Genomic DNA, 14,994 nt, shown 5'->3' with positions numbered 1-14,994 from the left:
GAGTAGTCAGAGAATAATGGTCAGTTACACAGATCGACGTGGTAGCCAACAATATTAATCTCATATTTATGTAGAATCCAGGCACGAAATTTCTGGTGGGGAGAAGTGAAATTTTCTAGGCAACACCCAAAAGATTGAAAAACAAAAAGGATGTCACTGTCATTAGGCCTTTCCCAAACCACCTGCCCGCCTTGAAAGCAGAGACTTAGAAAGAGGCGTTTTAAGTGCCCTACGATCTCCAAGAGCCTAGATGTGAAACTGACCCTATGGACCACTCTCCCTTTCTCTCACCCATTTCCTCCCAACACCAAGGATACCCTGGGAGACTTTCATCCACATCTGATGATGACTTCCGCAGCCTCGAGAAGAACCTGTTCCAGGCTCTTCTATTGATTATTTCAAAAAATAAAAGTATAGGGCACCCTTTCCTCATTTGAGGGAAAAGCCAGTATGAGTATGAGCAAAAGGGAAGCAGCTGTGGAAAGCACTTAGTAAATTACACACTGTCTGCACACCTGGAGGCTTCCATAGTTCACGGGAGGTATGAATGTCACAAAATAGTTTGGTTTAGAGCAGGGGTCCCCAAACTACAGCCCGCGGGCTGCATGCGGCCCCCTGAGGCCATTTAATCTGGCCTCCGCTGCACTTCTGGAAGGGGCACCTCTTTCATTGGTGGTCAGTGAGAGGAGCATAGTTCCCATTGAAATACTGGTCAGTTTGTTGATTTAAATTTACTTATTCTTTATTTTAAATATTGTATTTGTTCCCGTTTTATTTTTTTACTTTAAAATAAGATATATGCAGTGTACATAGGGATTTGTTCATAGTTTTTTTTTATAGTCTAGCCTTCCAACGGTCTGAGGGACAGTGAACTGGCCCCCTGTGTAAAAAGTTTGGGGATCCCTGGTTTAGAGCTTCTAAGTCAAACTTAAATCAGCTCTAGAAAGGATGCCCACAGGACACACACTTGGTCCTATATTTCAATTTCTGGTAAGAAATCCTGCAGCTCTTGCAGACGAGCTACTTGCAAACAATTATTCTCCCGTTATCCAATGTATTCTGACAATAGCGACAACAGTGGTGGGCAGGGGAAACCAAAGTAAATAATCACGACGGAGATGCACTATTTCTCTTCCCCCCGAGGGACCGGTGGTGAAGGCTTCTGATGCCAAGGACGGCTGCTGGGAGGAGAAACGGCCTCAGAAGGGGGGTTCCTTGCATCACTCCCTCTGCTGGGGCTCCAGAGTGGTTTATAATTTACTTGGTAAAAACAGATAGTCAAACATTGGCCAGGTCCCCTGAAAGGCATCCAGAGGGTTGTCCTTGCTTACTGCAGGGACACAGGGCTGGAAAAGCAATGCGGCGTCACGGTCCCTTATGAAACCGAAGAGGCTGCCCTCTGGAACTATCAGTGCGTGCGTCCTTTAGAAGGAGTGAGCGGACCCAAGGTCAAAGGGCAGGAGACATGGCTCCTAATAAGAAACCAAATAAATGCCAGTTTACAAAGGAAAGCCAAAGTGACGTGCTATGAGCACTCTCAGGAGCTAACGTCGGCAAAGAAGGAAAGCCAAGTTCTTGAAAGTCAGCTTATGAAATTACTAAATGAAAACTATAAGAACAGCAACCCAATGGACTCTGATGATGAGCCCTCTTCCTGCTGAAGTCAGACTGCCCTGCAATGACAGGACCAAGCAAGCCCAACTTTTTTGACACCTTAAAAGCACAGCGAGAGCCGAACTGCCTATGACAACGTGCAGAGCTCTGAGAAGCTGAGACGGTCATATCAGGGCATTGTCACTGTGACCTGACATGTGGCAAATCTCCTGTGGAGGTCAGATGGTGATGGTCTGTTTCCAGACGCAGACCGGTCCGTGGGCCATTTGGTACCGGTCCACAGAGAAAGAATAACTAACTTACAATATTTCCGTTTTATTTACATTTAAGTCTGAACGATGTTTTATTTTTTAAAAATGACCAGATTCCCTGTTACATCCGTCTAAGACTCACTCTTGACGCTTGTCTCGGTCACGTGATACATTTATCTGTCCCACCCTAAAAGCTGGTCCGAGAAAATATTTTCTGACATTAAACCCGGCTGGGGCCCATGAAAGGTGGGGGACCACTGATCTAGATGCACTCATAGAAATCATTAGTCCCGCCCTCTAGTCTTACAGCCAGTAACAGAGCCCCCAAAAAGGTGACTGATGGTTCAGCTTCCCAATGACTGAGAGGACCCGAGGAGCCAGGAGAGGATGGAGACGGGGCCTGCCTGAGCGGCTCAGGTCTCTGCAGCCCCTCAGCGCGCTGGGCTCTCCAGACGCCCGCGTTGTTCTGATTAAGCAGAGAACCGCAAAAGTAACTAAGAGCAAATGTGCAGCCTGGAAGAATGTCATTCAGCACTTTCTTTGTCCCTCTCCATTCCAGACCCCATACAGCCGCCCCAGCACTCAGCGCCACCTCCCCAGGGCTCTCCCCCAAGTGCAAGCGCAGCATTTACAGCCTCCCCAAGACACAAATCCTCCTTTCTGTCCTCGGTTCCGGTTCCCACGAGCTCCAGGAGCAGTGGGTTGGGGCAACAGATTGCTCCTTAGGCCTTTACAACCGGAGGCAGCATAATAAGCAATAAATGAAGCTGGTTTTGCTTTAAGTGCAGAATTTCTGCTAATCAGCGTATAGCCTGTTTCGCCGCATGAATGATTCTTCTACAGCCCATAATCCATCACTGTCGTTTCCTGGGCCGCACGTCAGTCCCTGTGCGTCTAGCAGTGCGCATGGCTGTGGGTGAGGGGGTGGGGTAGCTGTGGGCGCCTTGCCAGGGGGGCTGCTGTTCAGGACGAGGATCAGGACCCCCCGTGTGCCCCCTTGCAGCAGCCAGCCGCTCAGCCACTCTGTGCAGCTTCAGAACCTCACCTCTGTCCAAGAGCAGTGGGCTGCTGTTTAACTGTAGGGTTGCGTTATGTGCATCCAACTAACATTAGGAGGGAGGAAAAAGAACATCCCTGTGCACTTTTATCTTAGAAGTTATGTACCTCTGGGGCATGCCTAACTGCTAACCAAGTCATGGTGACACAAAAAAAATGAGAGAAAGGCTGTTAAATGTGTAAAGAGTCACTGCAATATGATATCTTTCCCAGCTATCCCACCGATGTAAACAGCATTGTTGTAAAACCACACTTTTAACAACGAAAGACTATCTTGTTCTGTTTTGGCCTTAAAACACCTAACTGCACTTTCTTAATGCTGTGCACAGGAGATGGCCTACCTTCCAGCATTTTCTGCAGACTGTTCCTCATGACGTGGATGTTCTCTATCCCGATGAACTGGAACTTGATGTTGGAATAATTGTCTTCGTTCTCGTAGCCTTTGCCGGCAGCACGGTTTGCCATGGCGTTAAGCTGCAGTGTTGACAAACAGAACAGTCACCGATGGTAGGACACAAAACAACCGAACACGTCACGGTTATCCCTAAAAGTATTCAAAATGAGGCGCAGAAATATAGCGTGTTTCCCGTCGCAGGAACACAGTTGTGGCCATGCCGTTTCAGACACATGTGCTGAGCTTGTATCCCACAGCATACATTGGTTGGCATGGGGACCATTTTCTGAGCTGGGAAGAAGCATTCTAGGGATAAACCCCCTGGAGATGCCTCTCACAGTTCCCCGTCACAGATGCCAAAGCAAATATGACAGAACCAGCTTGCCCTGATTTAACACTAAAACATTCTAATTCGTAGATTGGCAGGAGGATCTCGGCAGACACAGCTGTACTATGAAGCTCTGTAGGTTTAATTACTACATTTTCCTGAATCACAATGCCAGTTAGCACATCATCAAATGGGAATGGGAGCATTCTCATTGCCTACAAGAATCCCCCAGACATCCCATCAACCCTCGAGCAGGAAGCTCTGAATACAACAAAGAGAGGGTGAGCTGAAGTTAAGTCTCCAAAGCCCCTTATTCAATCTGCAGACTTACTAGGAAGGTTGTGATCACTTTTATTACAATAATTTTGTATATGAGAAGTGGAGATTTCCTAACGCAAACTAGGTTTAATGGTCATGGATTTTGAGGAAATTTACAGACTTATGCCCTAGTCCCTTGTAGCTAAAATCAAGGAGACAAGTCTTACCTGAGCTCGGAAATAAATAGATTTCTAGAATTCTTGCTGTTTGGCTAAGCGGGTAATCCCATCCGAGCAAACAGTAGTGTCTGGCCCTTCTGTTCCTCTGCCCACAAAGGACAGGGGGCTCTCCTAGGCAGAGAACTGACACCAGGGACTCATCACCAGAAAAAAATACCAGTTTTTAGGACCACAATGTAGTACTGAGAGGATATTAATAAATATTTTTCATAAAGCTAAGCTTAGTGTTAAAAGCTAAGTCAAAAAACATACATATTCTTTGACCCAGATCTCCTACTTGTGAGAATCTGATACAATCAAAAGTAACTGCATATAATGAAAGATGTCCAGGAATGTTTAAATAACAGTCAAAAGCTGAAAATCTATCAATATCTCAGTAAGGCCAAATGACTGGATACATTATGGTAAATTCATGCCAGACTACTAACAGGACCAAGAAGAACATAAATTGTCTATCTATCATCTATCTATCTATCTATCTATCTGACACAGACAGACAAAAACAGACAGACTTGGAATTGGCCCGTGACATCTTAAGTGAAAAGAGTATGCTACAAAATGATATCCTACAAAATTATCTTATTTTTTCTAAACAAACCAACCTGCAGATATACGTTTATGTTTATACATGTTTGATTAAGCGGAATAAACATATATGGAAGATGATACCAGTTTGGCAAAAAGACAGTAATAGACAGAGATGGCAAGTGGTGGGGGACACTGTCAATGCTACTTTAGAGACTCCTGTATTCCTTGTTACAAAGAAGATATATTAGGTTTATAATTTAAATAATAGAAGCCAAATGTTTTAGGACGTGGAACATAAACCAAACAGTCATAAGAGGTTTCGGCTTTCAGATTGGTCACATTTCCACTGCGGCCCTGGTCCATGATTTAGTCATGTGTCATGTGATACCAGCTGGGCTGCATTAGCCCCTCAGAAACATTGCAGTTTACAAAAGATTGTCACCTTTCCCCGGGCAAGCTATAAGAATAAAGGGTTTGGCCTTAATCAAGAACAAATATTAAGTTATTTTTAAGACAACTGACATGCATGCTTTAAATTTTTTAAATGTTTTAGGGGAAAAAGTGTCTACAATTATCTTTAGACATTATTATTAAGAAACTTACTATTATAAAATATTACTGCTTTGTATAATTATTTCCCAAAGCTGTCGGCTTAGTTTTTACAGCGTGCTTCATAAAATAAAATGATTACCACGATAATTGATAGTACCCTTCTGCTACATGAACCTTAGGTTGATGATGCTCTAGCTTGAATAATTCAAGTTAAGCCTACACACCTCATGCCACAGAGAAACTCTTTTTTAAACAGTGCCATGAATAAAACCAAAATACTATTATTATTATTAATCTATAATTAGGAATCTGTTCACATTTTTACATAGTTGATTACCTATAACCTGGCAGAAATTATTGGTAATCTTTAAAAGCTAAGAATCAACACAAGATGGCCTCTTGAAAGTCAATGGTACTTCTCTTTGTGAACAGAAGGTGGCGCTGTTTAACCTACTTGGTCAGGGTTTCCACGTATTTTATAGGATCAAACATGATAATGTGGAAAGCAGGAAATACAGTTTTAAAATTAATAAAAATTCAGTAAGTTATCCTGGACCTACTATATAGATAGGATAGGACAGGATGCGAAGGGATGGGATAGGATGGATAGGTAGAGACATATACTATATATACGTTATACATGATATATATTACATATTAGATATATATTCAGATAAAGTGCTTTTTATATAACAAAACTCTACTAGTACATCTAATTTGGTCCCTTGCCCCTTTGGCTGAAAAAACTTCATTTCACAACCAAAGGAAAAGCTATTCATTTCAGCTCCTAAAAATTCCCAAATAGGTAAAACCATGACGGTAACAACATTCCAGTTTCAATTTATGCTTAAGAGACACAACAGACAAGGAAGTGAAAAGTGGAATGGGAAAACAGCGCCCCGTTTCCTAACCTAAAATCACTCCGCTGCTTGATCATCGCAGCATCTTCGGGGTCAGAGCGAAGCAAAAGGAACCCCCTCTTTCCTCAACAAACACTTAGTGACCACCGACCACGAGCCAGGTGCGGAGCAGAATCAAAAGATGCGTGAGAAGCTGTTTCTACCACCATCAGCTTATCACCGAGTGTGGCAGGGGAAGCTCACGGCACCAACCATAACGGCAGACACCCAGCAGGACCGGCGGGCGCTGAGGGGTGAGAGGCATTGGTGGTTCGAACGGGGAGCAGCCCCTGTGGCCGAGGGCAACAGGGGCAGTGCTTCATGGAAGAGGGAGACTTGAGACGGACTATAGTAGTCTGGAAAGATGGAGAGGCAGGGAGGGGCATTCCAGATAGAACAGTAAGGACGAGAGGAGGCGGGAGGGTCAAAATCAAAGGAGCAGGTGGGTATCGGTGAGCCGACCAGCGACAGCCGGGCAGGAGGTGCACTTGGCAGCAACAGCACTGGGAGGCTCTCCCAGCAGGCCGGGTGAAGAGCTGCCTCGTCTGTGGCTCTGGAGAGCACCCGGAGGATGCGAAGCTGGTGTAACAACAAGCTGGAGTTAGTGTCCACCCTGAAGACCCACCGGAATGGGCAGAGGACAGCTTCAGAGGGCACTTGCCGGTCTTGTTTATGTCCTCGACCTGGCAAGGGGCGGGGGCACCTGATGGAGATTTATTGACTGCCTAACAACCCCCCCCAAATAGATACCTGATAACAGAACAATGTTGAGAGGTGAACAGTCTAAAATATGTAAAAAAAATAGAAGCAGATTCCTCCCCCATCCCTAAACCAATCAATCAAACGTATCAAAACCATAAAAACATAGTCAACTATCATCTTGATATCAAGTTAAAGGTCAGCTGGGTCACTGTCTTAGCCTTGGAGTCTCAGATTTCAGCAGAGCACACTCTACACCTGACTGAGGGCGGGGCCTGATCTGCTGGGGCGGGAGGTGGGATGGAGGCTGATCTGGGCAGCAGGCGGGAGGTGGGGTGGAGGCTGATCTGGGCAGGAGGCGGGCAGGGCCAGGGCCTGGTCTGCTGGGGCGGGAGGTGGGGTGGAGGCTGATCTGGGCAGGAGGCGGGAGGTGGGGTGGAGGCTGATCTGGGCAGGAGGCGGGAGGTGGGGTGGAGGCTGATCTGGGCAGCAGGCGGGAGGTGGGATGGAGGCTGATCTGGGCAGCAGGCGGGAGGTGGGGTGGAGGCTGATCTGGGCAGGAGGCGGGCAGGGCCAGGGCCTGGTCTGCTGGGGCGGGAGGTGGGGTGGAGGCTGATCTGGGCAGGAGGCGGGAGGTGGGGTGGAGGCTGATCTGGGCAGGAGGCGGGCAGGGCCAGGGCCTGGTCTGCTGGGGCGGGAGGTGGGGTGGAGGCTGATCTGGGCAGGAGGCGGGAGGTGGGGTGGAGGCTGATCTGGGCAGGAGGCGGGCAGGGCCAGGGCCTGGTCTGCTGGGGCGGGAGGTGGGATGGAGGCTGATCTGGGCAGGAGGTGGGCAGGGCCAGGGCCTGGTCTGCTGGGGCGGGAGGTGGGATGGAGGCTGATCTGGGCAGGAGGCGGGCAGGGCCTGGTCTGCTGGGCCAGGAGGTGGGATGGAGGCTGATCTGGGCAGGAGGTGGGAGGTGGGATGGAGGCTGATCTGGGCAGGAGGCGGGCAGGGCCGCAGCCGAGCACAGGGTGTCCAATGACTGTCCTTTCCCTCCCTCCCTCCTTCTGTAACTGCTGAGATGAAGAACCTGAAATTATAAGAGAAACAGGAAAGCAGAAGATGGTTTGATTTCTTGCACCTGTCTATAGCTGCTAGTCCAAGTCCTTCCTTCTGGCCTCGAGGACATCTTAAACAGAAGGAACAGCCTTCAAACACACGCAGATAGGAAATCACGACCCAGCTCAGTTTAAAATTCTGGTCCTATAGACCAGTGGTCCCCAACCTATTTTGGACCTCGGGCCAGTTTAATGTCAGAAAATATTTTCATGGACTGGCCTTTACGGGGGGACAGATAAATGTATAACGTGACCGAGACAAGGGTCAGGATGGAGTCTTAGACGAATGTAACAGAGGGAATCTGGTCATTTTAAAAAAATAAAACATCATTCAGACTTAAATATAAATAAAACGAAAATAATGTAAGTTATTTATTCTTTCTCTACAGACCTGTACCAAATGGCCCACAGACTGATACCGGTCTGTAGCCCGGGGGTTGGGGACCACTGTTATATACGATGCAAGATTATCTTTCCCTCGTTACAGGCTGTATGGACTGGTGAGGGCTCAGCTCTGGTACTGCCTCCTTTCTGCCTTTCATGGTGGCTCTACCTGTGTGCTGGGGCAGGAGAATTACAGAGAAGTGCTCAGAGAAGAGCACACGACTGCAGGTCTCTCCCCGTCGGCATCGCTGCTTTTCTGGTTCATACTGACTGCCGGTCGCTGCTCCCGGGCAAAGAGTCCGCAGGCTGCCTCTCCTAGAGCACGCGCCTGTATGTGGGCTCCTGGGGGTAGGAGGCGCACGGGTCACTGACATGGGAGCCCCCGGCTGACTCGAGCCTATGCAACCTCCCTGGACATCCCTCCCCAGCATATAACCCACAGTCACTTATGGCTGGGAGCCTCCGTGGGCAAGCCCTCGTGGAGGGGTACCAGCAAGATAGCTCACGTACAACTTCCTTCCTCGGTGTCCCCGGGACCCACAGGGAATCCCTCCGTCCTCTCCAATCCCCTCCCCACTGCTCACTGCCATGGTGGCCACCAGCAAGCGCACACGCACATGCCCTAGGAAATGAGGTCTTAGCTTCTCCTCTTTGGGCACCCCAATCCATACAACAATTCCCTCAGGTCCCCCCATCACATGGTTCAAGGGAGTAGAAAGCACCCAATTACGGATTCCAGAGAAATGAGGAAACTGTCCCAGGTGACATACTATTGCACGACTCAAAGATGGCTGGCAAGCTGGTGACACGAGAAGCGATGAGCGCCCAGCTGTCCCTGAAGGAGCGATGAGAGGCTGGGCGCTGGCTGCGGCAGGAGCCCGCCTGATCTCCCCTCTCTCTAAGGGCTCCCCACTTCCTGTTAAGGAGCTGGCATTGGTCGGTTGGGGCACAGCTCACGCCCAGCTGGCTCCCCTGGCCTTGGCCGGAGGTTGGAGGAGAGGTAGCTGGTTCCTCAGCAACCTTTCTGAGCCTGACAGTGGACCAGGGCTCACCTGGGAATTTTGTGGACAAACGGAAGCAGCATGGGCTTTGGCGTTGGGTAAGCCTGGATTTGAGCCTGGCTCTGCCTGGAACTGCATGAACACAGGTGAATTATGGGGGCCTTTCTAAATCTAAGACCTTATTCATAAGAACATCCACTAACTTGCAAGATCATTATAAGAATTAAAAAAGAATGTGTCTGGCATTTGTACAAATCTCAGCAAAGTCCCCGAACAAATGATAAAGTGCCGGTAAGGAACACGGCTGAGGTAAAATGAGTTGCCCCTCATTTTACAGTTCACAACTGTGGCACCAACACTCCTTCACACTCGCCTCATGCTCCGGGTCCTACAGTAACGCATGACCTCAAGGGTAGTTTGTTGAATGGATATTCAATACATGCCGAGGAACTGCTTTTGCCCCACCCCCACCCCATATATTAATGTTAACGAGCAACTCAGAAAGCTTGCATCTGCCTGACCAGGCAGTGGCGCAGTGGATAGAGTGTTGGACTGGGACACAGAGGACCCAGGTTTGAGACCCTGAGGTTGCTGGCTTGAGCGCAGGCTCACCAGCTTGAGCGCGGGGTCACTGGCTGATCGTGGGATCACAGACATGACCCCATGGTCACTGGCTTGAGCCCAAAGGTTACTGGCCTGAAGTCCAAGGTCGCTGGCTTGAGCAAGGGGTCACTCGCTCTGCTGTAGCCCCCTGGTCAAGGCACATATGAGGAAGCAATCAACAAATAATTAAGATGCCACAATGAAGAACTAATGCTTCTCATCTCTCTCCCTTCCTCTCTGTCCCTATCTGTCTCTGTCACAAAAAAAGAAAGAAAGAAAGAAAGAAAGAAAGAAAGAAGAAAGAAAGAAAGAAAGAAAGAAAAGAAAGCTTTCATTGCTTTTATATGAACAGGCAGCATCTGGGTGAGCCTCACTCAAAGGACAAGAATGACCTGGCTGTCTCCTTTTCTCTTTCTCATTAAAACTGTGAGCACACCTGGTCAGTATCCCACCTGCCACTGGCCACCACCTATAACAAATATGGACTGAGTCTCCAGGCTACCAAGGAAGCCTAACACACTCTGGAACAAAAATCAACAGACATGATCTTTCCAAGTATGAGAGCTCTCCGCAAACAGTTTAAATCTCCCGTGCAGCTTGTGTGTGCCTGGGTAAATGTGAAAAGAGGGTGTGACTGGTGTGCAACACCCCTCTTCTTTAATGGGTCAGCATGAAACTTCTTATCGCTGAGAGCAAACACACTTAGTGCTAAATATACCCTTCCAATCAAATCCTTTGGATTAATTTATTTTAAATCTGGCATATGCCTGGCTCAACAGCTGCAGCATTTCCCAGAAGGTTTACAGAACATACTATACACTTGGCCACTGGCCCTTAAATCAGTAGGTGAATGTTTGCCTTGATTTCAGTCTGGGAATACAGGCTAGGAGAAAGGCGTCCCAACTCAGCAGAGCCCCGTCTGTCCTTCATTGTCTCGCCTCGTCTTCAGTATACACGTCTAAGGGGCAGGCACCCGCGAAGTCCTTTCTGACCATCAGGGAATGAGAGCAGTGGCACTTGGCATTCACAGCAGGGACAACGGAGAGGACAGGGAGCAGTCAAGGTGGGAGGAAGGAAGGGGTTTGAGCAAACTGAGCCAGAGGAAAGCACACAATAAAAGTCAGGGATGGCCCTGGCCGGTTGGCTCAGTGGTAGAGTGTCGGCCTGGCGTGCTGGAGTCCGGGGTTTGATTCCCGGCCAGGGCACACAGGAGAAGCGCCCATCTGCTTCTCCATCCTTCCCCCTCTCCTTCCTCTCTGTCTCTCTCTTCCCCTCCCGCAGCCAAGGCTCCATTGGAGCAAAGTTGGCCCAGGCGCTGAGGATGGCTCCATGCCCTCCTCAGGCACTAGAATGGCTCTGGTTGCAACAGAGCGATGCCCTAGATGGGCAGAGCATCGCCCCCTGGTGGGCATGCCGGGTGGATCCCGGTCGGGCGCATGCGGGAGTCTGTCTGACTGCCTCCCCGTTTCCAACTTCAGAAAAATACAAAAAAAAAAAGTCAGGGATTCAGGCACCCTTAGGTGCTAGACTTCAAGTAGAGAACCTGTTCTCCCGGCCTGGAGCTCGCTCCCACAGGCAGTGCTTTGACAATTTATCTGAAAGGAAGGAATCCTCTCCATACCATCTGTGAGGATGTGGGCCAGCTGTAACATCTGTTTCATTACTGAGCCTCCTCACTGCTCCACCCGCACCAACCCACAGCCGCACTCCCATCAGAAGTGGAGTGACCAGTTCTGAGGTCAAGGGTATGAGAAAGGTACTGATCTAACACTAGGAAAACATCAAATTAAGAAATCAATACCATGAAGCACAACACTTGATGAAATGACACCCAGGGAAGCAGTGAAAAATTATCAGGATCTGAGTGTCTACACAATGGACACTGTCCAGTTCTCATAATTTCTCATATCACCCATGAGCACAGGCGATGTCTATAATGGCCTATTCATTTTTTTTCTTTTTTTTTTTTTTTGTGGCAGAGACGAGAGAGGGACAGACAGACATTAAAGGAGAGAGATGAGAAACATCAATTCTTCATTGCGGCTCCTTAGTTGTTCATTGATTGCTTTCTCATATGTGCCTCGACCAGGGGCTACAGCAGACCAAGTGACCCCTTGCTCGAACCAGTGACCTTGGGCTCAAGCTGGTGAGCCTTGCCCAAACCAGATGAGCCCGCGCTCAAGCTGGCGACCTTGGGGTCTCAAACCTGAGTCCTCTGCGCTCCAGTCAGATACTCCATCCACTGTGCCACTGCCTGGTCAGGCTCTTTTGTTTGTTTGTTTAAGCACATATGTGCATGAGAGAAAGAGAGAGAGATAAGAGGCATCCACTTGTAGTTGTGGCACCTTAGTTGTTCACTGATTGCTTCTCATATGGGCCTTGACCAAAGGGCTCCAGCCAAGCCAGTGACTCCTTCTCAAGCCAGCCACTTTGGGCTCAAGCCAGTGACCATGGGGTCATGTCTAAGATCCCACACTCAAGCTGGATGAGCCCATGCTCAAGCCAACCACCTCAGGATTTCAAACCTGGGGTCTCAGCATCCCAGGTTGATGCTCTATCCACTGCGCCACCACCAGTCAGGCTACAACGACCTATTCTTAACATCAGTGTATACTTTCAAATGATAGGCTACTGATCAGATTTCCTCTATCCTGTTATGATATTTCTTACATACTTTTGTTCTTTTTTAAAATAGTTTTGTTGACATATAATTCACATGACATAAAATATATCCATTTAGTGTACAACTCAATGGTGTTTGGTCTATTCACAGAGTTGTGAAACCATCACAATTTATTTTTAGAACATTTCAATCACCTCCAAAAGAAACACTCTACTCCTGAGCTGTCACCTCCCCCATTTCTTCCTGTGCTACTAGCCCTAGGCAGCCGCCAATCTAGCTTCTGTCACTAGATATTTGTCTGTTCTGAACATTTCATGTAAATGGAATCACTTAGCACGTGTCCTCTGTGGCTGGCTCCTTCTACTGGAGGTAACATTTTCCGCGTCTGCCCATTCTGTAGCATGCAGCAGTACTTCTGTCTTTCCAGAGCCAAAGAACATTGCACTGGATGGATACACCACATTCCCTGAATTCATTCTCAGTTGACAAACATTTGATTCTACTTTTGGGCTATTAATAAGGAATACATATTCATGAATAAGTTTCTGTGTGCGGCCCTGGCTGGTTGGCTCAGTGGTAGAGCGTCGGCCTGGCGTGCGGGGGACCCGGGTTCGATTCCCGGCCAGGGCACATAGGAGAAGCACCCATTTGCTTCTCCACCCCCCCCTTCCTCTCCATCTCTCTCTTCCCCTCCCACAGCCAAGGCTCCATTGGAGCAAAGATGGCCCGGGCGCTGGGGATGGCTCCTTGGCCTCTGCCCCAGGCGCTAGAGTGGCTCTGGTCGCAGCAGAGCGATGCCCTGGAGGGGCAGAGCATTGCCCCCTGGTGGGCAGAGCGTTGCCCCTGGTGGGCGTGCCGGGTGGATCACGGTCAGGCGCATGCGGGAGTCTGTCTGACTGTCTCTCCCTGTTTCCAGCTTCAGAAAAAGAAAAAAAAAAAGTTTCTGTGTGCACATGTTTTCATTTCTCTTGAGTTCGGAGTGGAATTGTTGACTCATATGGTAACTTCAACATTTAAGGTCCTTGTATTCTTTTACCTTTAATATGATTAAAAATATTTTCAAATGATAGTTTATAAAATAAAGGTTTTCTAAAATCCTCCCCTCACCCTACAGGAAAAACTACTGCTAATAGTTCAGTATATACACCTTCAATTCATTTTCAATGCATGAGACGATACCTTTACAATGTTATTATTATTACATAGTGGGATTCCATTATATACGTATTTTTCCATTTCTCATTCTTGTTGCTTAATAGTCACTTGGAAATATCTAGCCATATATTTTGTATTATCAGAGAAAAGTTTATTTAGTTTATTTCTGAATTACTATTATTGAGTGACACTCAACCTATAAAATACATAGGTTTCGGGCCTGCAATTCTATACATCGGTACACTGTATCGTGTGTTCACCACCCCAAGTCCAGCCTCCATCTGTCACCATCCACCCCCTTTATCCTGCCTCCCCCCCGCCTGCCCTTCTGGTCAGCTCCATCCTGTTTATCTGTCTATGAAGTTCCTTTTCTTTTCTTTTTCACTTTTCCTTCTTTTTTTGCTTAATCCCTTCACCGAGAAAAGGTCATTTTAGTAACAAACCAAAACATAATTCGTTATATTTAGGAGAGCAATCTCTAAAATTAAACCACACATATTTGATGCATGCTCTATGTACCCAGCACAACGCTGGGAGCAGGGGAAATGTCAGGAGCTCAGGACCCCGGGCCGCCCTGCAGAGTGACCAACCGCTGACCGTGCCAAGAGGACAGAGACCCTGAAGCAACCTGAGCAGGTGGTGGCGGTCCAGGTCGCTTTGCCTTGGTCTGGTCTCGGGAATCAGAGCTGCACAAGCACAACCCGGAAGGGCAACACTTACTTTAGGCCGAGTGTCAACGACGTAAATGAAGTCGCTCCCGGGATTGGCTTTCCTGATGGCCTGCAGCATCTGCTCGTCCTCCAGGCACCGGGCGCTGAAGCCGGACAGGGGCTGGCTGCTCCGGCAGATGGACGCCTGGTGAGGAACCATGGCAACAGCAGCGTCAGGCAACGGTGCAGCCAGACCCTGCAGAGACCCACCAGGCTAGCTGCGCAGGGAGCCGCTCGCTTCATGCACGCCCCCTACAGGGCCGGCGGTGCAAGTGCCTTCCGTGTAGGAGATCAGAATGTGTAAGGACGTCTCTATAGGACCCAAAGGAGAACATTTAAAGCCACTGAAATAACCCACTTTCCTTTCCATTGGTGTTGATTCATTTTCCTGGGGAAGGTAGAAACATAAAGTAAATGCCTGTGCTCCTAAAATTTATAGGATGCTACTAATGGCAAGACTAATAAAAAAAATATTTTTAAATGCTTTCCGTCACTTTTTACTAGCTCATTTACAAATATCACAAATACCCCAAATGTGTTCTAATCCTATATGAGGGACGGCGTTTCCCTGGGATAACGGCCTGGGCTGCTGGCGTGGG

General features: G+C 48.2%; 1 protein-coding gene across 2 annotated transcripts in view; it reads right to left on the bottom strand.

Moving 5' to 3' along the window:
• MTMR7 (myotubularin related protein 7) overlaps positions 1-14,994 on the bottom strand; it is a 96,163-nt gene that overhangs the window by 33,981 nt on the left and 47,188 nt on the right. For both annotated transcript variants that reach the window (XM_066234552.1, XM_066234553.1), the window contains 2 exons: positions 14,406-14,540; positions 3,263-3,395 (listed from right to left, as the gene is read on the bottom strand). In XM_066234552.1, the coding sequence (XP_066090649.1) occupies positions 3,263-3,395; positions 14,406-14,540 (268 nt within the window). The remainder of the gene's footprint in view (positions 1-3,262; positions 3,396-14,405; positions 14,541-14,994) is intronic.

Source organism: Saccopteryx bilineata, chromosome 6, assembly GCF_036850765.1.
Source record: "Saccopteryx bilineata isolate mSacBil1 chromosome 6, mSacBil1_pri_phased_curated, whole genome shotgun sequence".
In the NCBI taxonomy this organism is placed as follows: Eukaryota; Metazoa; Chordata; class Mammalia; order Chiroptera; family Emballonuridae; genus Saccopteryx; species Saccopteryx bilineata.
This window is presented reverse-complemented; position numbering and strand designations above follow the sequence as displayed.